This window comes from Danio aesculapii, chromosome 4, assembly GCF_903798145.1.
Source record: "Danio aesculapii chromosome 4, fDanAes4.1, whole genome shotgun sequence".
Classification (NCBI taxonomy): domain Eukaryota; kingdom Metazoa; phylum Chordata; class Actinopteri; order Cypriniformes; family Danionidae; genus Danio; species Danio aesculapii.
The window spans coordinates 19558225-19580646 of record NC_079438.1 but is presented as its reverse complement, the minus strand read 5'-3'; the positions used below and the strand labels follow the sequence as shown (position 1 = coordinate 19580646).

The 22422-nt window shown below is 39.8% G+C and overlaps 1 protein-coding gene and 6 non-coding genes across 7 annotated transcripts; all 7 read left to right on the top strand.

Moving 5' to 3' along the window:
* Positions 1 to 3288: 3288 nt before the first annotated feature.
* LOC130222198 (gastrula zinc finger protein XlCGF49.1-like) lies at positions 3289 to 6623 on the top strand. Its single transcript, XM_056454835.1, has 2 exons — positions 3289 to 3433; positions 4719 to 6623. Exons 1-2 carry the CDS (start codon positions 3349 to 3351, stop codon positions 5270 to 5272), a joined length of 639 nt encoding a protein of 212 aa, XP_056310810.1. The 5' UTR covers positions 3289 to 3348; the 3' UTR covers positions 5273 to 6623.
* An 8785-nt stretch (positions 6624 to 15408) lies between these two features.
* trnas-cga (transfer RNA serine (anticodon CGA)) lies at positions 15409 to 15490 on the top strand. Its single transcript has one exon. It is a non-coding gene; the product is annotated as a tRNA-Ser (tRNA).
* A 245-nt stretch (positions 15491 to 15735) lies between these two features.
* Positions 15736 to 15817, top strand: trnas-aga (transfer RNA serine (anticodon AGA)). Its single transcript has one exon. It is a non-coding gene; the product is annotated as a tRNA-Ser (tRNA).
* Positions 15818 to 17138: 1321 nt separating this feature from the next.
* On the top strand, positions 17139 to 17220 carry trnas-cga (transfer RNA serine (anticodon CGA)). The gene has a single exon. It is a non-coding gene; the product is annotated as a tRNA-Ser (tRNA).
* A 344-nt stretch (positions 17221 to 17564) lies between these two features.
* On the top strand, positions 17565 to 17646 carry trnas-uga (transfer RNA serine (anticodon UGA)). Its single transcript has one exon. It is a non-coding gene; the product is annotated as a tRNA-Ser (tRNA).
* A 1158-nt stretch (positions 17647 to 18804) lies between these two features.
* trnas-aga (transfer RNA serine (anticodon AGA)) lies at positions 18805 to 18886 on the top strand. The gene has a single exon. It is a non-coding gene; the product is annotated as a tRNA-Ser (tRNA).
* Positions 18887 to 19260: 374 nt separating this feature from the next.
* trnak-uuu (transfer RNA lysine (anticodon UUU)) lies at positions 19261 to 19333 on the top strand. Its single transcript has one exon. It is a non-coding gene; the product is annotated as a tRNA-Lys (tRNA).
* The last annotated feature ends 3089 nt before the right edge of the window (positions 19334 to 22422 follow it).

Here is a 22422-nt window from a genome sequence, read left to right as displayed (position 1 = left end):
CAGTTCCTACTTTGGCTGCTTTTTTCAACATTTTCTGTCACAAAAATCTTTCTTGGAAGTCGATTTTTTTGGACAATGTTTTTGGTTCCTTTTCTGGACTTTGAGCATCTCAGGACTCTTGCTGTCTATGACAGACGAGCGAGCTCTTAGATTTCTTCTAAAGTGTCTTCATTTGCATTCTGAAGATGAGCAAAGTTCTCAGGGGATTGAAACAACAGGTAGAGGGACACTCGTTCTCGAGTGCCTAGTGTACACTATAACGCATGCCTCCCACCAGTGCTGATATACAGCCACATCACACTGCTTTTTGAAATTTATTTTTTTTATTGCAATAACAACAGGCCATTACAACAAATAGAAATACAAAAAAATGATAGAAGGCCACATCGCACTGCTACTCATATGATATTACCCATATATTCATTCATTTTCCTTACAGCTTAGTCCCTTTATTAATCAGGGGTCGCCATAGTGGAATGAACCGCCAACTTATCCAGCACATCCTTTACGCAGTGCATGCCCTTCCAGCTGCAACCCATTACTGGGAAACACGCATACACACTGATTCACACGCACCGTATGCATACCGCATGTCTATGGACTTGGGGGAAACCAGAGCACCTGGAGGAGACTTACACAAACACGGGGAGAACATGCAAACTCCACACAGAAATGCCAACTCACCCAGTTGAGGCTCGAACGAGCAACCTTCTTGCTGTGAGGCAATCGTGCTACCTACTGCACCACTGTGACGCCTCACACACGTGTAATTATTTGAGGTATTAAACTAGTATTGGTGAAGAACTATGCTTACAAATTGTTATTTTTAAACGTGTGAAAAGGCACCATTCAGATGTAACTGTGTAATGATCTGGGGAATCAAGCATGTATTGTTATAGACACCTTTTCTTATTTGTCTTAAGAGATGTAAGGCAGGTCCTGTTCATGTAATATGCTTTAGGCTATCAAGTTGGTATTGGCATGAACAACTATACCTGTTAACAGGTTTATTATATGTAAAATGGTCCTATTAATGGTCTGGCCTATTAGGCAGCTATTAACAAAGATGATTGCACATGATGATGATCCATTTATTTAAATGAATATGTGACACAGATATTTAAATTTCATTGTTGAAAACAAGTTACAGGAGTAAGTGCAGTTGTTGTTTTATGTGATGTTCACCTCTGTAATTACACCATACTGAAAAAAAAGTCTGAGAAATGCTGTAGTTAGTGTAGGTGGAGCAGGTTAATCACATTAAAAGTTCTGCATTGTGTAGATATAAAAGTGAACTCTTGTCATTGAATTACCCTGCATAAACTGCCTATACAATAATTTTACTTGTGATGTAATTATTTCCTAATTATAAATATATAGATGCATGACAGATTTAACAGTGGACTCCACAAAGGTAAGACCAAAGCTTGAAATCGCATCACGTGAGTGCATGAGACCAATAGAAGATCAAAACATGAGCTATTTGGAGCAATCGCTCGCTTTTAGCAACGTCTAATCATATTGTTTTATCCCGCCTTTTTTGCAGCACCCTACAACAGAATTTTGCGAGCACAAACTCTAGTGTGACCAAGGCCTCCACTGTACTTTTTTTAAGTACCTCAACATAAGTGTATCAACACTAACTACAAAATGCAGCAGCCAAAAAAAAAAAAAAAGCTTCCATCAATAGTCTTATAAAACAACAACAACAAATCAAATGATGGCTAAAGTCAACTTATTTTCCCAATACATCATTATTTCTCTGTAAAACTGGTTTGTAAAGCTGCTGAACTTCCCATCCCCCACATTATGTGTCTTGAGTCTTCACTGCTCTCCACTGCTCATTTGCATCTTTATACCAGCATTAATGGGGGCCAATTGAGTCTTATCCAATCACATTCCAGATCCAGTAGCTTAGCAGGGTTGTGTTTATATATTCTGGGTTCCTAACTGAATCTTCATTGGCTTATTTAGCTATAAGATAACAACTGAGGAGGACAAACTACGATTGTAAATTCCTTCATTGGGATTATTACCAACAACAACATACAAAGAAAAACCCATTTCTCATCCCACTTCTTCATTGAAGACTGAAAAGGTAAGTTGCACATTCTGAATTTACAGTCAAATAATATCTAAATGCTAACATTATAAAATGTTTTATATCTAAACGTGTGGATGCATTGTTCAACGTTGTTTTAAGTTCTTCAGTCATTTTTAAAAGCCTCTTTACAACTATTTAGTTTTTTGTTTGTTTGTTTATTTGATTATAAGTATTGTTTTTATCCTGACAAATGGACTGTAGAGCAAATAAGTTTCAACCTATTCCATATATAGGTTGGGACCTGGCCAGCAATTTTTGAATTTGAATGTTTCCCCATTCAAACATACAAAGAGGTGGTAACTTCCGTGAATGCAAGTGAATGAGTTAAAGCTATGGATAAAGAAATGCAATCGTTTAAAGAAAATGCAACCTCTTACCAACCTACCAGAAGGCAAAGATCTAGTGGGGGTAAATGGGTTTTTTCAATTAATATAAATAATGATGTCTTACAAATACAAAATAGAAAGTGGAAAAGAGAAATGTATTAATAAGTCATGATTGAGAGTGCGCGGGGGGGGGGGGGGGGGGGGGGGGGTAGTGGAAGCTAAACAAAAAAAAGACTTTTATTTTGGCGTGGCGTGTGACGTCATAAGGCCGCGCCACTCTCACACTGTGATTCAACTGGAGAAAGGTTTGTTTTAAAGCTTTTAAACAGATGTAAACCGACAGATTAAAATTTCAGGTTGTTCATTTAATGCTAAATGTATGCTAATGCTGTTGACAATATTATTTTAACCCTTTATACAACGAAGTACTCTTTTACTCACAGTAAGGTCTATTGTTTGAATAAGATAGGATAAACTTTATTTGTCCCCGAGAGAAAATTATTGTAGAAATTAAGTGCTACAACCTTACTGTAAACAGATAATAAAATCAATAAAACTAACAAAACAATTAAGAACAAACCTGAATAAAGTTTGAATAAAGTAACAGAAATGTGTGTAATAAGTGTTTTAATGAAGGTTTAATTTAGAGCATAATGTCATTTCACGTATTCATCACTATATATAAGATATGGAGTTCTAGTTTTAATCAGCTCATTTGTGGCTATTGTTTCTTGCTTAGATGATTTCTTTTTGTTAATTACTCTCAAGTGTTGAAGAGATGTTATTTTGTTTCTGTTCATTGTTTTATTCATTTTAAACAGGACATTTTTATTGTTATATTTATTTTAAACAGGATAAAGTATCCAAACGCAGAGAAAAACTCCTGCTGAAGCGACTGATCTCCACACTGTTATAAAGATGGCGTTTATTAAAGAGGAGTGTGAAGATGTGAAGATTGAAGAAACATTCAGAGTCAAACAGGAAGATCTGCAGGAACAAACAGGTTGATTTTCATTCTCAAAGACCAACTCAGTCATCTGATCCTCATTTAGATATATTTTAATAATAAGAATACTAAATTAAATCCATCTTGCAGCCCTGAGTGTGAAATGTTTGAAAATGTGCCTTCTGGAGCACTTTTAGAATATTTATCTTTAATCAAACTTGATTTTAGTGTTGCTGCTACTTGGTTTTTTTACAATGTATGTTTGTTAAGAAACTGATTTGATTTTATGATTATATATTGTATTTTTATTTTTTTTATTATATGTTTTTGCCATGAATATAGCCAATGATGCTGATACGGCATTAAAACATAAATAAATGAATAAATAAACAATATCCATAAGTATGAACGTTACTAACTATACGGATGGAGTGACAGGAGAGGTCAGCGTTTCAGGTCAATGATGAAGTCAGAGAAGCTGCATAGTTTGAGTGAAAGTTTATTTATACTCAGGATGACATGATGATCCAGCTCATCTAAAATATCATCAAAATGTTTCAGAGGAAGCTGATCATTTTTTCTTTTGTTTTTTTACTTTTACTCATCAAGATGACTACAGATTTGAACTTTTGAAAGTATGGATAAAAACGTAATATTATTTAATATAAAATACAATTACAACTTGTTACTACTTTCATCTGGGTTAAATTCTAGTACATAATTTTTAACTGTACCGTTAGAATTTAAAAACATCACCAAATACAGCATCGAAGCAATCTTCATTCAGTCACTCCACCTCTTTATGGAGATTGTCAGCCTGATCTGGTGTATTAATCAACTACCGTGGGTTCCAGAACTGAACAATAATGATGTTCCAGATGCTGGACATCCACTGGCGCTAGATCCTCATCAATTTAAGTGTAAATCTCCCTTTTTTGCCATGCTCTGATGTGTTTAGGTTTCGCTGCTATTAGATTTCGCTGTAGAACACGCTATGTGGAAGTAAAGAGCCTAACTGATATTCTACCAGAAACACATCAGCAGAGTTTGTGCTTAGAGTCCATTTACTATAACTTCTATGTTAAGCGGCTTTGACACACTTTACATTGTAAAAGCACTAGATAAATAAAGAGGAATTGAATCTGCTTAAATGTGTACACGTTAATGGACCAAACAAAATATAATCTGATTTATTTTAAAATATGTGTGCATCAAAATTACAGTGTGTAGCCAATGTTTCCAGTGTCTTCACTTTTCAGATTTTGATGAGAGTTTTTAAGACTTAATGAAAACTAATATTTTTTTTATTTTATTTTATTTACTTTATTATTTTTTATTTCAGACCAAATTGAAGAGAATGAGGAGAGTAAAGAGGAGCAACATCATGTCAAAATTCAGGGAAAAACTCATTTACAGACTGATGGTATTTTGAAGAATCATTTCACCTGCACTCAGTGTGGAAAGAGTTTTGGAAGAAAAGACAGTCTTAAGACTCACATGAAAATCCACACTGGAGAGAAACCATTCACATGCACTCAGTGTGGGAAGAGTTTCAGCATATCGTCATCCCTTAATCTACACATGAGGATCCACACTGGAAAGAAACCTTTCACATGCACTCCGTGTGGGAAGAGTTTCAGCCAATCATCAAACCTTTATACACACATGAGGATCCACACTGGAGAGAAACCATTCACATGCACACAGTGTGGGAAGAGTTTTAACTGCTCATCAAACCTTTATCAACACATGAGGATCCACACTGGAGAGAAACCATTCACTTGCACTCAGTGTGGGAAGAGTTTCAGCCAATCATCATCCCTTAATCTACACACAAGGATCCACACCATTCACTTGCACTTAAGCCACGGTCACACTGGATTTTTCTCTCCATAGACTTCCATTCATACTGTTAGACTACTCCTAGTCCTCCCAGGTTAAAACATCATTTAGAGGCTCTAAATATGTTTAAACAATTTAATTAATTAGATGAATAAAGCATTACAAAGCTCAGAGTGTTAGAATAGCAACACAGGCAGTCTGTGTCAGCTGGGCACACACACCCACACCCATATTTATTGTTGTCTCTCTTCAGCCCCACCCAGGGGCACTTCAGTAAGAAAGATCCTTCATCCAGATCAGTTTGATCATCAGTTGTTATGCAGAACAGCAAATCTGCACAGAAAAAGTCACACATACACATAACAGAGCCTGAAAGAGAGTAAGCCTTAGCCCCTCCCGTCCGTTATTGTTCCTGTAAATGAGCACACTCTGAAAGTGGAATTGTAACATTTTGTTGATAACAAGTACAGAGGAGTTAACTCGGTTATCAGTCACACGAAGACACAGCTGTTATGGAGCAAGGTTAGATGAGGTTAAGCACATAAGGTTATATCAGGATAAACACATCGGCATAAGCTCATGTAATTAGTTAAAAACAGTTAAACTATTAATGCAAGGATTAGTCTAGGTTGGATTAGGATGAAGTTAAAATCATCAAAAAATTCTTCAATACGCACGCAAGTACGTCAGACCGGAAACGCAAGTTCGTGCATCAAGTTTCGCAGCTCACCTTGCAAAGTTCAAGCTTGGTGAACTCTGACTTGCGAAATCCCATCACTTGACTCTGTGAGACCAATCAAAGATTAAAACATGACCTCTCGAGCCAGAAATTTAAAATATGGACCAATCGCTCTCTTTTTAATGTGTAATCATCTTGTTAAATCCCGACCCTTTTCGCAACGCCGTACAACAGAATTTCGCATGCTCAAACTCTAGTGTGACCGCAGCTTCGGTTTGGGATGAGTTTCAGCAACTCCTCAGACCTAATAAACACATGAAGACCCACACTGGAGAGAAACCATTCACATGCACTCAGTGTGGGAAGAGTTTCAACCGATCAGCAAACCTTAATGAACACATGAAGATCCACAGTGGTGTGAGAGTATATGTGCTTGAGTGTGAGAAGACTTTTATTACAGCTCCAAAATTTAAACTGCACCAGACGATTCACACTGGAGAGATCGTACAAGTGTTCACACTGTGACAAGAGATTTAATCAGTTAACACATCTGAAAACACAAAAGAGGATACTCAGGAGTCCTCATGTCAAGATCTGCCATCTCATTGACTCTTTAACCTTAAGGTTTTGTTTTGCATTACTTGTATCATGTAGTTAAAGTGTTGCTTTGATTATATCCTAAGTTCTTTATCTTCATTATTATCCCTAGACAGTTGTTGGTTGCTTTGATTGATTGTTCTATGAGTTTCATTTTATAATAAATAATTTCCATTCAGGCTATTTTGTTGGTTCATGTCTCTTTTATGTTGCGACTCAAACAAGCGGGTCATAACACTTTGTAAAATGTGTCCGGTTGTATCCGAGATTTTGTCCTTTTGAGAACTGAGAACATTGCCTTTCGCCTCAGCTCCTTCACCACAACAGACAATCACATCAACTGCATTACTGCTGCCACTGCACTGATCCATCTTTAAATCTCACATTTCATTCCTCGGGAAAAAACCCCCCAGATATTTGAACTCCATTTAGGGTAAGGACTCTCCTTCAAACTGTAGATGACCACCTTTTTCCAGTCAAGCACCATGGTTTCTGACTTAGAGGTACTGTTTCTTTTCCTGTTACGTCACACTCAGCAGCAAACCATCCATGCTGAAGGTCCATGTCCTATGAAGCCAAAAGGACAACGTTATCTGCAAATGGCAGAAACAGTCCTAGCCTACACCTAAAATTATATCAGTAACAATTATAATTTTTTTTAAATCAGCCTCAAAAATAACACATTTACAAAATAAAATGAATAAATAGACATTTTAGTGGTGAAAGGGGAAGGATGGCTTGTTCAACCATAAACCAAGATGGAGCTCTCTCAGGATGGATGGACCAGTGCGCGAGATGTCTCAGACTGAAGGCGTAATAATGAAATAAATGCTCAGGAAGCCCCAACCCTTTTTTATCAACTGGCTGTTGCAATGTACTCCTATGCAACCAAGGGTGCTTATTGTTTCAGTGAAATTAATTGTCTAAATTATCAAACTGTTTTAAATATTGTAAAGAAATATTTACAGGGATATACTGAAGTAGAGAAGTAACTTTAGGAAGGCAATTCATTTAGAGTATGATAGTTTGTTATTTTGAGTTCCTCAGAGCAGTGGTTATCAATTCTGGTGCTTGTGCAAAATGAGTTGACAACCGTCCCAAATTAATTTGAGCTCTTATTACTAGATCTTAGAATCACACATGAGAAACCACAAAAGCAGAAGTTTGGCTTCTCTTTAACTGCTTAAGATCAATTTGCACCAGATCAGCAAGAGACAACATTTGTTTGAGTTTCCTTCGCCGACTGGCCTCGACGCAACACAGCGTTCCTGATTGGTTGGTGACTCAGCTTCAGTGAGGTCCTTGGGATTCACTTACTTGTGAGTGGAAGTTGTCGTAAGTTACCGGGGTGACAGACAGTCGGTTTGCAGAAGTTTATTGTGGTTTCGGCGGTTCCTAAACTTTAAGAGGTTGCATGGAAAGTTCTTTGCGACCCGATTGCATTGTCCGAGAGCATAAGCGAGCTAATGAAAAAAGCAAAGTTTTACCGTTGCAGTAGGTTTTTAAGTGATCTGGTTTGACCCATCCCAATGGCACTGTCTTCCAATGAGCAGTTGCTATGTTACAAGATGTTACAAGACAAATACTGTTTCTGATACTAGTTCTTCATTTACAGTTATGCTAATATCACTACCATTTGTTTAGTACCAGACAATATACATTTCACACGATTGATTAACTTGGTTGCAATAAACACATGTAGTATTCAAAGAAAGCCACTGCCCCAGATGGGACAAATTTTGCAGTCTCCTTAAATCTCTGGAATTTTTTTAAGTAGCACACGATTCCTAAATTCACAAATTAATTGTCTTTGAATTTATGAATTGGATTTTACAAATGATTAGTGCTGTGCATGGATGAATGTTATTTAGTTATTTTATTTAATTATTTTTGAGACTGAGAATCTTACATTTGAGAATCATACCTTTACATTTAGTTGGGAATGGGAAAACATTCCTCCAGCATGGAACAGTCAATGAAAATGTTTTGGAAAGTGATGTATAGCCTGCAATCACTCCCAGATTTGAGGCTTCTGGAGGGGATGTAGGCCTTCAGCAGTAGGTGGAGGTAAGAGGGTGCAGTGCCAGTGATTTGAACTTAATATGAGCCTCGAGCGGTAACCAATGCAGAGGGGTAAAGAGAGGAGTTACATGGGCTCTCATTGAAGACCAGATGAGCTGCAGCGTTCTGGAGCATCTGTAGAGGATTAAGGGTGCAGGATGAGACTCCAGCTAGAAGAGCACTGTCAGAGTCCAGCCTTGAAATGACAAGAGTCTGCATTAAAAGTTGTGCAGCATGATCTGTTAAGAAGAGTCAGATTTTTCTGACGTTGAAAAGTGCAGATCTGCATGATGGAGCTGTGTTAGCAACGTCTTCTTTGAAGGACAACTGATCATCCAGAATCAGATTTCAAGATTTCTTACCGAACTACATGGGGTAATGGTGGATGATCCCAGCTGGATTGAGAAATTGTGTTGAATGTGTGGAGTTGCATGGAAGGTGATGTAAGCCGATATCCTTCAGGCAGTTTGATGTAAGTTAAAAATGTGGAAATTTAGTTGAAAACAGCCCTTTGTAGCGTTTTGGCAATAAATAGAAGGAGAGAGACTGGTCTGTATTTTTCATCCAATGAGGTGTTGCGTGATGTTTTTTTGAACAGTGAGTTTACCCAGGCCTGTGTAACCCCGCTGGCCCTACACCACCCAACCTGCTCTGAGCTGAGATTTGAACCAGCAACCTTCCGCATGGCAGTTGCTCTAACAAATGGGCTAAAGACCACGGCCCCTAACGTCTGTCACCAGAGCACTTTTAGAGGTCAGAGGAGTGAGGTTTACCTGCACAGCACTTCACTAGCTGGCCTCCGTTACACCTGCTTAAAAGTGGTTGGGAATGTGCCAGTGTGGAGTGAAGGAAGAGAGTGAATTTTTCTTCAGAGGGTGTTGTTTGATGGAGATTTGGGTTGGATTTGGTGGGATATAGACTGCTAATTTGAGTGTTTTTGTTTAAAGAAGGAGGCCAGCTGATAAGGAGTTGGTGGAGGAGGACAGAGCAGGGTATAGACCTTTTTCTTGGCTGCTGCATGGAGGGCGCCATAGCGACCAGCATCTTCCTGAAGAATGGTTAGAACTTCTGTTTACAGAGTTTACAATAGGTAATTTGTGCTCTGAAAATGGGTTTCAATAGCGTTTTAATGGATTACGGAGTGTTTATGTGACACACAACTTGGAAAGGTGTATGTTAAAGCCGTTATAATCTGTCAGATGCGGTTCAAGCGCGAGAGAAAAACGTTTTCCTAATTCACGTGTCTGCCGTCAGATATACAGGGTGTGTGTGTTTCCCGGGCCTGTCAGCTGTTAGCTCAGTGGCTCTTCAACACACACACACACACAAAAACACACACTCTCTCTCTCTCACACTCACATAAACACACAAACTCTCTCTCTCTCTCTTTGGGCAGGAGTTGTCTGTGCACTCTTGAAGAAAGCTGGTAACATGGGTCTGGATCGTCACTTATTTTTAATGGACTCTAACAAGCTGAATTTAACTGGTCTAACAGCTTTTTACAGATCACTGCTGAGAACATGGTCACGATTTAAGGTTTCAAGAGAACTCGGAATGTACGGGGCCTCTGCTCGAGACAAGAAACACTCCTTTTTAACTCTGCTATAGACCTGGACATTTTTAAATCTGAGTCTTTCAGAAAAGCTTTGTGGTCTGCAAAGATCACTAAAATTGGACATTTGGTTTCTGAAGGACAATGGATAAATGCTGAGGCCTTAGCCTTAAGATTGGGCATGAGATCAGTTAGGGTGGCTGTTGATTGAAATACGGTAGAATTTGCCAGTGAATATTACATTGACTTCGGAGGAGGACGCTTCTGTATTTCCAGAGTCGATTCTTTCAGCGGATACAGGAGGATGTCAGGAGACAGAAGGAGGACTTCTCTCTTTTAGAACACCTCAGCCAAGTCTTTTTGAAGAAGCAGGAAAAAAACTCTGTATATTCTTTGTGTAAAAGTAGTGCATTTCCACATGCTTGAAGGTATGAAAGAATCTAAGTGGCAGACTCTTTTTTTGGATCAGATTCTTCTGGATTTGGATCAGATCCAAAGGTTGCTGGAGGATAATAGCCACAAACAGACACAGAGCACACATTGATCCACAGGTGAGGGAGGGGTGTCCTTTTTGCAATGTGGATGAAACAGTGTTTCACTTATTTTTAAATTGCTCTAGATTACAAATGTTCTTTTATCAACTGAATGAATACTGTCAAATGTTGGGAGAGGTTTTTACGCTTAGTCTTTTTATTTGTGGGCCTACATACAACAGGAACAAGATGCAAGTCCATGTTTTATTACATTTTATTTTTGGAAAAGCAAAATTGGCTATTTGGTTGTCACGGAAAAGGAAACTGACAGATCTGGGTTTGACTGATGGTTTTTAGGGAACTTATTAAATCCCGTATTAAAGTAGAATATGTGTATTATGAGTTGATTGATGATTTGGACACTTTTAGATCTAAATGGTGTATTAATCAATGCCTTTGTGAAGTTGGTCAAAATGGTTGTTTGGAAATACTCGTTTGATTAATGTATGATTGTGAGTTAACCAGCTCATATATATTTATTTTCCTTTTTTTTCTAACTTTTTGTGATTTTTTTCATTAATGTGTTAAAAAAGTGGTTGTAAATAAGTCTCTCTCTCTCTCTCATACACACATGTACACAGCAGTGAAAATGCACGCATGCACACACACACACAGCAGAAGTGAACACATGCGCGCACACACACACACACACAGTAGTGAAGACATGTGCTCACACACACATAAACACACTCTCTCACATACACACTCTCTCTCTCACACACACACACACACACACACACACACAGACACACACAGAGACAGTAGTGGACATATGCGCGCACACACACACACACACACACACACACTGCTGCTGTTGACTGCAGTGGATTATGGGTAAATCTTTCATCAGTCTTCAGCTCACTTGCACTGATGATCCAGGAGAATCAATCCTAACCCCAGGATAGAGCAGCTCAGTGAATGTGGTCTGGACTGAGTGGATGAGGCTTATTGTGTCTCTATAGATGTTGTAGAAGATCAGAGTTCTTACACTGTGATCCACAAACACTCCTATTCTCCTGCTCAGCTGCTTTACTGAGAGACGAGTGTGTGTGTTATTGTGTCTGAATGAGCAATTGGAGGAAGAACAGTACAAACTCCAGGACTGAGCATTAAATCCAAACACACAATCACGAATCTCCTGATGCTTATATGACATTGATATATCCACATAACCTCCACTCCACACACTTCACCGCTCTGTTCTCCTCAAACAGACTGAGACGAGTGTGTGCTGTGTTTGGATCCAGAGTGGGAAAACAGGCATTTGAACACAAGAAGAGACACATTTAAAACCACAGCTGTGTGTGTGTGTGTGTGTGTGTGTGTGAGAGAGAGAGAGACTGTGTGTGTGTGTGTGTGTGTGTGTGTGTGTGTGTGTGTGTGTGTGTGTGTGTAATATAATAATATTAAAATGAGAACAAGTAGCAGTTCATATTTTTTATTTGGTGTGAAGTCAGTCTTTCACAAAAACATTGTCTGATACATTCTGTCAAGGATTTAGGATATGGCAGGAGCAGCATGAATAGCCAGTGTAAATTTGTGGGAATTGCTATTGCTAGGCTGTTTGATAAAGCATTTATTACCTAAACGTTTTTACTTTATTTTTTTAATCAGGAATCACGTTTTTTCCAGTTTTTAAATGTAATGCTTCTTCGTGTTGTTGAATTGTGCTATTCAAATAAATGACTGCCGTTGTTTCGGTGCATTAAGTGTGTATTTGTGACTTGTCATATCCATGTTTAAAAACAGCCTCCAGTATAGGATTTGCATCACACAAACTTCAATTGTGACAGTCTACTTTGCAAAGGCTATAGAAATAAAGATCACTGAACCGAGCGTCATCTTGTGTCAACTTGTCGATTAAACGTTTTCGGCCACAGTTCCGCACTGAATCGTTTAAAAAAGAAACAAAAAAAATGAACCTTTTTACAAAATATTCGATGTTGATTTGTTATTTGTTCAAACCACGGTACTACATACCTTTTGTTTTTTTCCCATCGGAAAAACTAGAACACTACACCAAAACACTAGGCTACCCACAGTATAGTAAAACACGTAGCTTTAAACAAAGAATTCAGAATTTCTTACACAAGTGCTTAAAAAAATGCTTTGTGGGGACAAAATACAATGACGTGACGAGAAAGAAAGTGACGGCAATTTAAACAAGCTATGTATAGTCTGTCAGCATGAATCGGATTTTTTGTTCTCATAAAAACAGCTGGTAAACCACCAGATTGTAGATGATAGTTCCCAATTGAATTAACGTAAATAACCCATCTTTTAAAAGTTTGCAGGCTGGTAAACGTACATATGAAACACTTTTAAAGTAGGCTAAAGATAAACGACTAGCCTTTTATCTTGTCAGTATGAATTTTCAGCTTGAGCCGCTACCATGTGAAAGGGTAAAAATGAACAACCTAAGAAGGAATGAGTGATTTTGAGTTATACAGTCAGAAATGTGAGATAAAAAGTCACAACTCATAGTTATAAAGTCACAATTATAATATTAGATAATATATTAGATATATAATTATTATAATAATAGATTATATATATTAGACTTTATATCTCACAATTCTGAGAAATAAAGTCGCAATAGCATGATATAAAATCTGAATTGAGGGTTTTAAAGATGTTTGAGTGTGTTATGGAGACTAATTCTTTTTAACTAAGGCATTTGGTCTAAAAGGAATTATAAAGCACTAAACAGACCATCTGAAACTAAGCTGTACGTTGTGTGATTCCTTCAAAAGGCTAAAATTAATTCTATATTATTTATCCATTATTCAGTCATTCTTTTTCTTTTCAGTTTAGTCCCTTTATTAATCTGGTGTCAAACCAACACTGGAAAATATTTATCCATTATGTGTAACAATATGATATACATTTTGTTGATGTGAATTTTCCTGAATTCAGCAGCTATATTCATTTCATGTTGTAAGGGTGCCCTCATGGGGTGTACAAGGGAACTGCAGACATATGTATTGTACATGGAAATATGTCTATGGTATCATAGATGACGCAACACAGTGGTTGCTATGATACATGATGCACACTGTGGATTCTTAACAGGAAAAAACTCTCAGAATTCTGACTTTTTATATTAAACAATTGCAACATTATATATCAGAATTGCATGACAGAATCTAAATTCTGACTTTATGACTCGGAATTGTGAATTTATATCTCAGAATTTGAGTTTTAGAATTTTTAGTTTTTCTCACGCAATTCTATGAAAAAAAGGTTGTAATGAATGAATGAATAATGGATAAATAATATAGAATTAATTTTATCCTTTTGAAGGAATCACACAACCTACAGCTTAGTTTCAGATGGTCTGTTTAGTGCTTTATAATTCCCAATGCATTAGTTAAAAAGAATTATAGTCTCCATAACCCACTCAAACAACTTTTTTTCTCTTTTTTATTCAAAGTTGGGAACTGGCTTCTATAGAAAACGGCTTGGTTTATTGTGGAAAAAAAGTATTTTAACAAAAAAAAAATTTATGTCTTACTATAGCTCAAAAACAATGAATGGCAGCAAAGCACAAAATTAATTCACATAAACTTAGTTTACACTGTGAATCAGGCAGATTGGTTGGAGTTGTGGCGATGTTTAGGGTTAATTAATTCGCCTCGCTAATGTAATGTTACTTCAAATAAAATATGATTTTCAGATTCACAGACAAATGAACATACCTGAAAGGGATGCACGGGATTCATCTTGTGCTTTTTTCTTTTTCTCTTCTCAGCCCCAGACTGTTGTTGTCTTTTCCCGAGCATTGTATTGCATTAATCTATCTGCTAGCAGCCGCAAAGGCGCGAACACAGGTGGACCGGGCCGCGTGAATGTGCGTACGCGCGCGTGAACGCAAAAAATGTCTTGACACATGTCACGTTTTTTTGCGTTCATCATAAAATGCATTTAAAAATATATATTAATTATTAATTATATATTAATTATATATTAATTCTTTGTTAATATTAATATACAAGGAAGAGATTTTTTTTTTGAGCACCGGAGATGGTGCCCCCCTTCGGAGGTGAGGCCCTACGCAGCCTGCGTACTCTGCGTATAGGGAGCGGCGGTACTGGGCAAAATGGCCCAGTGGCCTAATGGATAAGGCATCAACCTCCGGGGCTTGGCATTGTTGGTTCAAGTCCCATCTGGGTTGTCTTTGAAGGTCTCACTTCAATTTGGGAGCAATGTTTGGTGGATGAAACACAGTAGCTGTGAAAACCTTCTTGAGATGAACCTAAAAGGTTCCGCTAAGCTATGGCAAGGGGCTTTCAGAGGGTCAACTCCGCAAACAGGTGCCCGTATAGCTTAGTCGGTAGAGCAACTTTTAATCTAGGATGGACTAGATGAACTAGAAATCCATTGGGGTTTCCCCGCGCAGGTTCGAATCCTGCCGACTATGTTGTTTTGCACGTCCACTTATGTTGTTGTTCTCTTTTCTTTCAAGCCTCCTATACGTAATTGCAATCCTCCTCTGCATCTCACAAACAAGCCCCTGTCACTTAGATACCAGGCAGCTGTGGGTGAGCGACAGTGGTTTGCCGCGACCGTACAGTGATCCGTGCTCTGTGTTGTGGCCAGAGAAATCCCAGTTTGAATCCCAGTCACAGCAGCGCGTACCTGTTAACGGAAAGCCATGCTGGGCTACGTTTTCATCACCTCAGGCCATGGCTGGATTTCTCACCCCAACCTCTGCTGTATCTAGTGTTGCCCACATCTGGCCAACAGAGCAGACAAGTCAAGGCCAGGTGTAGTCGTGACTGAGAGGTTAAGGCGATGGACTCGAAATCCATTGGGGTCTCCCCGCGCAGGTTCGAACCCTGCCGACTACGGAACAGCCAGCTGCTTTTGCTTTTTCTCTCTGTGAGAGGAACTGTGGCTTTTGCTCTGAATTCAGATCATCAGCTTGTGTGGAAAGAGTGCCCATGAAGTTAGCTGAGTGTGTTAGAGAGCTATGCTTTCCCTGCTTCCCAGAGATTGTACGGAAAAAGTTGCACAAGAGCTAGTGCACCTTCATCTACCCCTGTTGACCCTGTGCTTGGTTGCCACCTCAGCAGGAGAGAGAAAGCAGACGTCTGTAGTCGTGGTCGAGTGGTTAAGGCGATGGACTAGAAATCCATTGGGGTTTCCCCGCGCAGGTTCGAATCCTGCCGACTACGTTGATTTGCATGTCCACTTATGTTGTTGTTCTTTTTTCTTTCAAGCCTCCTATACGTAATTGCAATCCTCCTCTGCATCTCACAAACAAGCCCCTGTCACTTAGTGACCAGGCAGCTGTGGGTGAGTGACAGTGGTTTGCCGCGACCGTACAGTGATCCGTACTCTGTGTTGTGGCCAGAGATATCCCAGTTTGAATCCCGGTCACAAACCAGTGTGAGAGGAACTGTGGCTTTTGCGACGTTTGGTTGCGGGCCTGCGTGTTTAATCCCATATTAAATAATTCAAGTCCAGCGACTAGTCGCAATTTAGCTTTTTTTGTAGTCCCTACACTCTGATGTTGCCTAGAGAAACGTTCAATAAATCGACAGCAACATCTTGTACGGCTCATCAAGATTGGGATTTGATAGTTTTTTTTCCAAGTCGCCCAGTCCTTTTTGGCTGTCCCTTTGTGGCACATTTTCCCCACTCCATCTGCTTCTGGAGAGTTGCTTTATGCACAGCTCTTTTCAAGACTGATGCTAGCACAGTTCCAAAAGGCCCAGGCGAAATGTGATTTTGGCCATGCTTTTGGACCATGGCTTTGGTAACACCTAATGACTTCAATGTCTTTCACGGTGCAGCTCAGCAGTGCCATGGCACAGCTCTGAAACGCCATTTCCTGGAGGAGGACTGCATCTGTTTTTTTTAAGAGGACACAGGTCTGTGCTGTGATGAGAAAGTGTTGTCGGGGGGCAAGGGGCTTGCAGAGGGCCAACTCCGCAAACAGGTGCTTCTGCAGACAGGAGCCCGGATAGCTCAGTCGGTAGAGCATAAGTCTTTTAATCTGAGGTTCCAGGGTTCAAGTCCCTGTTTGGGCGAAGGCATGTCTGTTTGTCAGAGACCTCGTTGTTATTTTCATATCACTTGGTGGCTGTCCATTGTGGTGTGGCCTGCGAGAGCACGTTGCTCTGAATTCAGATCATCAGCTTGTGTGGAAAGAGTGCCCATGAAGTTAGCTGAGTGTGTTAGATTAGAGAGCTATGCTGTCCCTGCTTCCCAGAGATTGTACGGAAAAGTTGTACAAGAGCTAGTGCACCTTCCTCTACCCCTGTTGACCCTGTGCTTGGTTGCCACCTCAGCAGGAGAGAGAAAGCAGACGTCTGTAGTCGTGGCCGAGTGGTTAAGGCGATGGACTAGAAATCCTTTGGTGTTTCCCCGCGCAGGTTCGCATCCTGCCGACTACGTTGTTTTGCACGTCCACTTATGTTGTTGTTCTCTTTTCTTTCAAGCCTCCTATACGTAATTGCAATCCTCCACAGAGCAGACGAGTCAAGGCCAGGTGTAGTCGTGGCCGAGAGGTTAAGGCGATGGACTCGAAATCCATTGGGGTCTCCCCGCGCAGGTTCGAACCCTGCCGACTACGTCGGTTGGTATTTCCACTAAGTCCACTTGCTTATTTTGCTCATTGCCCCCTAACGGAAATGCTGTCCTCCTCTGAATCTTGCAAACAAACCAGTGTCCCTTAGTGTCCAGATAGCTGCAGAGCTTATCGGTGAGCGAGCGGTGTGCCGTGATCGTATAGTGATCAGTACTCTGCGTTGTAGCCGCAGCAACCCTGGTTCGAATCCGGGTCACGGCAGCGTGTTCCTGTTAGCTGCAAGCAATGCTTGTGCCGCTTTTTACAACCTCAGGCCCTTTACGCCCCAACTGTGCTGCGTTCAATGTTGCCCACATTCAGCAGAAAAAGTCAACAGGCTGCCACCATGTGTAGTCGTGGCCGAGAGGTTAAGGCGATGGACTTGAAATCCATTGGGGTCTCCCTGCGCAGGTTTGAACCCTGCCGACTACGGAACAGCCAGCTGCTTTTGCTTTTTCTCTCTGTGAGAGGAACTGTGGCTTTTGTGACGTTTGGTTGCGGGCCTGCGTTTAATCCAATATTGAATAATTCAAGTCCAGCGACTAGTCGCAATTTAGCTTTTTTTTGTAGTGCCTACACTCTGATGTTGCCTAGAGAAACGTTCAATAAATCGACAGCAACATCTTGTACGGCTCATCAAGATTGGGATTTGATTTTTTTTCCAAGTCGCCCAGTCCTTTTTGGCTGTCCCTTTGTGGCACATTTTCCCCACTCCATCTGCTTCTGGAGAGTTGCTTTATGCACAGCTCTTTTCAAGACTGATGCTAGCACAGTTCCAAAAGGCCCAGGCGAAATGTGCTTTTGGCCATGCTTTTGGACCATGGCTTTGGTAACACCTAATGACTTCAAGGTCTTTCACGGTGCAGCTCAGCAGTGGCATGGCACAGCTCTGAAACGCCGTTTCCTGGAGGACGAATGCATCTGTTTTTTTTAAGAGGACGCAGGTCTGTGCTGTGATGAGAAAGTGTTGTCAGCCGGTAAGGATATAACTGCCTGAATGTAGATTATACCGGTTTTTAACCAGTTTTGATAAAGACGGCTGAGACTACACTCAGCCTCGGATAAGAAACAGATTATTCTTTAAGTGTGTGTGTTCTATTTGATTGTGGATCCGTTTCACAGATCTGGAGTCAGCTCTGAACAGTCTAGTGGATGTCTGACGTTTATGCTTGAGATACTGTTCAGAATTGTACGCACGCACCCCACGTGGAAATTTTCCTAGTCTAACTTGTGTTTTATCCAATCAGATTAGAACACCTATATGCGTGACGCAGTTAATGACCTTATGTAAGAGTATAATTGTTATTGATTTGTAATTGTAAGCAGAGCGCCCTTGGAACTCATGGCGAGTGTTGAAGCTGGCTTCTGCTGATGTAACTGCAAACCATCTTCAATAAACTTTATTTATTAATTTATTTAAATCTCTGACTCCGGCTCTTCTTTGTCTGACAGACTGGTCATTCTTTGGGTTAAACTGCATACCATCCCTACAAGCGACATCTATTGCTGGTGAGCTCTTGCTTGCTCTACATGTCATCGGGCAGCACGACCAATGCGCCAGGCAAGAGCACAACGGAAGGGTCAAGCTTCGTAGTCGTGGCCGAGTGGTTAAGGCGATGGACTAGAAATCCATTGGGGTCTCCCCGCGCAGGTTCGAATCCTGCTGACTACGTCCAGGCTGCGCGCAGGATTTAGTTTGTGACTTTCTGTGATTGTTTGCAACTCCAGTGTTTCTTGGGAAAAGGGATGTGCTGGTAGGGTAAAGCGACAAAAATAAAACCGCAGCGTGAGCCAGCTGACTGCCCTGGGGGCCCTCTATTTTCAAAGACGGATGACAGAGAGTGAGGCTCCAGCGGCTGTCCCACAATACTGACGTCTACACCTACAACAACCATAAACCCAACCTCACAGTAACCTGTTGCGTTTTAGCAACATCTACACCAACCACAAGTCCAAACCCCACCTCACGGTAAACTTTTGTGTACCGTAAAGGTCTGCGCCGACCACAACCCTAAACCTTGCCTACTTGCAAGGCACTGCCATGGAGCCCGGGTAGCTCAGTCGGTAGAGCATCAGACTTTTAATCTGAGGGTCCAGGGTTCAAGTCCCTGTTCGGGCGTGTAAGGCTCTTCGTGTGGAGCCACAGCTCTTGCCAGTGAGCTATCGCTTGCTGAAAGTTTCATCTGGATGCACAACATATCTACTAGGCATGAGGACATGGAGAGCACAGGCAGTCTTGTAGTTGCGGCTGAGTGGTTAAGGTGGTGCATTAGAAATCCATTGGGGTCTTCTCGTGCTGGTTCGAGTCCTGCAGACCACGTGCTCGTCCTCTTCCTTTTTTGCAATATAACTTTCCATATCTGCAATGTCTGTATTTTAGATTTTTTTTTGCAGTCCACTTAGAATCCAGCATGGAAATCATTTTTGTTTGTTATTGGCATTGAGTGTTTTGAAATTCAAATGGCTCTTACATGCCTGTGTTTTTATTTCCGTAATAAATGACGTTTCGTGATTATTCATGATTAATTACTAATAAAAAGTGTGATTAATTATTTAATTTTTTAATCAGTTGACAGCCCTAGTTTTATTAACATTTATATCATTACATTATCAACATTAATATATTAATTTGACATTAAGTTTTGTCCTAAAACCCTGTTGGAAATGTCAGTTTGTGTTTAAATATTAAATGTATTTTAAAATAAGACAAAAATTCAATGAAAAAAATAAAATAAACCTTATTCTTCAGTTAAAGAAACACACTTTTTGAGATTTGAAGAGAAAATGATTCTAAAGATCCTCAAGTAAATCAAAAGACTAAGAGCTGTTTTGTTCATGTTCAATTGTGTTGATTGTGTAAATGTTCTATAACTAGTTTTCTATAGCATCCATTGAAAGGAATGGTGCCAGGTACACTGACATCTTTTAACAGACTAAACTTTGTTCAGATGCAGAACTCTGTTCAAACACCTAGCAACAGCACATATGATGCCATCTCCCTCCTCACGTCACTGTAGAACTTTCAAAAGTTTGTGACAGAAGACGTCGAGGCTCTGATAAGAAACACAAATGAGCAGAGCTTGCTAAAATGGAGCATCTGTAAACACTAACCATTAGGAAGTGGAGAAGATGCTTGGCATGTACCTGAAGATGGGCCTTATGTAAATATTTGCAGTCTGTGTGTATTGACAGACAGGCACACGCTACACCCCTGTTTCTGATGTGATGTACCATAACAGATGCCAATCTCTGTTGACTTCATTACACTTTGTAAACAACTTGACCGACTTGACCAGCTGCCAGAGTTCTTACCAGGTCTAGAAAATTTGATCACATCACCCCAATTTTATCCTCCTTACACTGGCTGCCTGTTAAGTTTCGTATTGAATTTAAAATATTGCTTCTTACATATAAAGCTTTAAATAATCTAGCTCCTGTTTATCTAACCACAATGATCCCAAGGTTTCCATAATCCTGGACCAGGCTGTATCCTGAGCAGCTGCTGTGGTGGTCATGGAGGAGTGGAGAGCATGACACTGATTCCTGTGATGCTCCAGAGACAGACGAGTCTCGCTGACGTCCAGCTCTCCAGTGCCCAGACTGCAGCTCTGCACAAGACGTTTGGCCAGAGGAGAAATGGTCGTGCCCAACTGAGTCTGGTTTCTCTCAAGGTTTTTTAATTCTTCGCTTTCGCCAGTTGGTGAAGTTTTTCCCTCTCCGCTGTTGCCACTGGCTTGCATGGTTTGAGATCTGTAGAGCTGCGCATCGATTGATTTTCTTCAGTGTTTGAACTCTCAGTAGTGATTATTAAACCACACTGAACTGAACTGAACTTAAACTATGATCTTCCATGTGAAGCTGCTTTGACACAATCTACATTGTAAAAGAGCTATACATTAATTGAATTATTTGTATATCTTATTTCCTGTGTTTGGTATAGTCGTTAAGTAAAGTAAGAGCACTATTTTCTCGTTTCTTTTTCTTTCTTTCGGTTTTATCGTTGTAGTCAGGGTTTAATCAGTGGCAGTTTTGTTTATTATCAATTTTAAAGTCTTTGCTTCGCTTTCTTGGTTTTCTTTGGGTGAATTAACAAATCCATTTAAAATAAAAAGATGTTTTTTTTGTAATGTATGTTATCTTCCTGTTCTTAAATTAGGGTTGTAACACTAGGACTGTACAAATAAGACACTTTCGACACTCTCCACCGACTGCCCTAACTAAAAGCACAATAGGAAATGACTGGCTGAATGACACAGCTTAATGCTTATTGGATTAGACTGACAAATCACACATTAGAGTTAATCACTTAATTATACCATCAAAACATCTGTTTTTGAATCTGTTACTTGCATACATTATTTGAAGGTGCAAAGCTGATGAGAGTTCAATGTTGAAGTTTCAACCTTTTGACTGTTGATTCAGTGTTAATTCAGTGAAGGTCTGCTATCTGGTGTTCAGCCCCAGCAGCAGGTAACAGTTAAAAATAGGTCAGATTTTAGTTGTGTGAGAGGTTTGAAAATGTTAAATAATAACATAAAAATATCTGTAGTGGGAAGGGTGTATTCACAAACAACACAATTAAACGAGACTCAGTGTGTTGAAAGCATAAAGCTCAATGTGTCCTATCCTAAAAACATTCCAAAAATCAAGCTGTGCTGTTAACGCCCCAAAATGACAGTCCACCAGAGTATATACAGTCCCAAAGTGTGTTGATACACAAGTTTGCAATAATATTCTGGTGAGTTCAGACAAATCCAGAAAAGTTAAGCTGTTGGCTCTCTTAGTTTCCAGCTCCCCGTCAGGTGACTGGTCTTCATCCATACTTTTCTTAAAAACATACACACACTAAAATGTTAAGAGGAATAAAATGGACTGACAGTGAGATTGTCAGGGAGCACCGTGACATTTTCCAGTGGAAAGATGAAGGTCAATCTTGCCTGCTTCAACAACAGCCACACAGATTCGCCCTCACCGAACCCCCACAAGCACTGTGTTGACCAGATGTGTTCTGTGACCTCTGCTCAACTATAATTATTAAAACTAAAACTGAAAGTAAATAAAAAACTAAATAGAGATGTGTTTACAAAATAAAAACTGAACAAAAACTAACAAACCATTAATAAAAAGAATTAAAACTGAAGTGAAGTGTATAGCACATTTAAAAACAGTATCAAAATGAAACTCATTTAAAAAGTGAAACTATAAAAA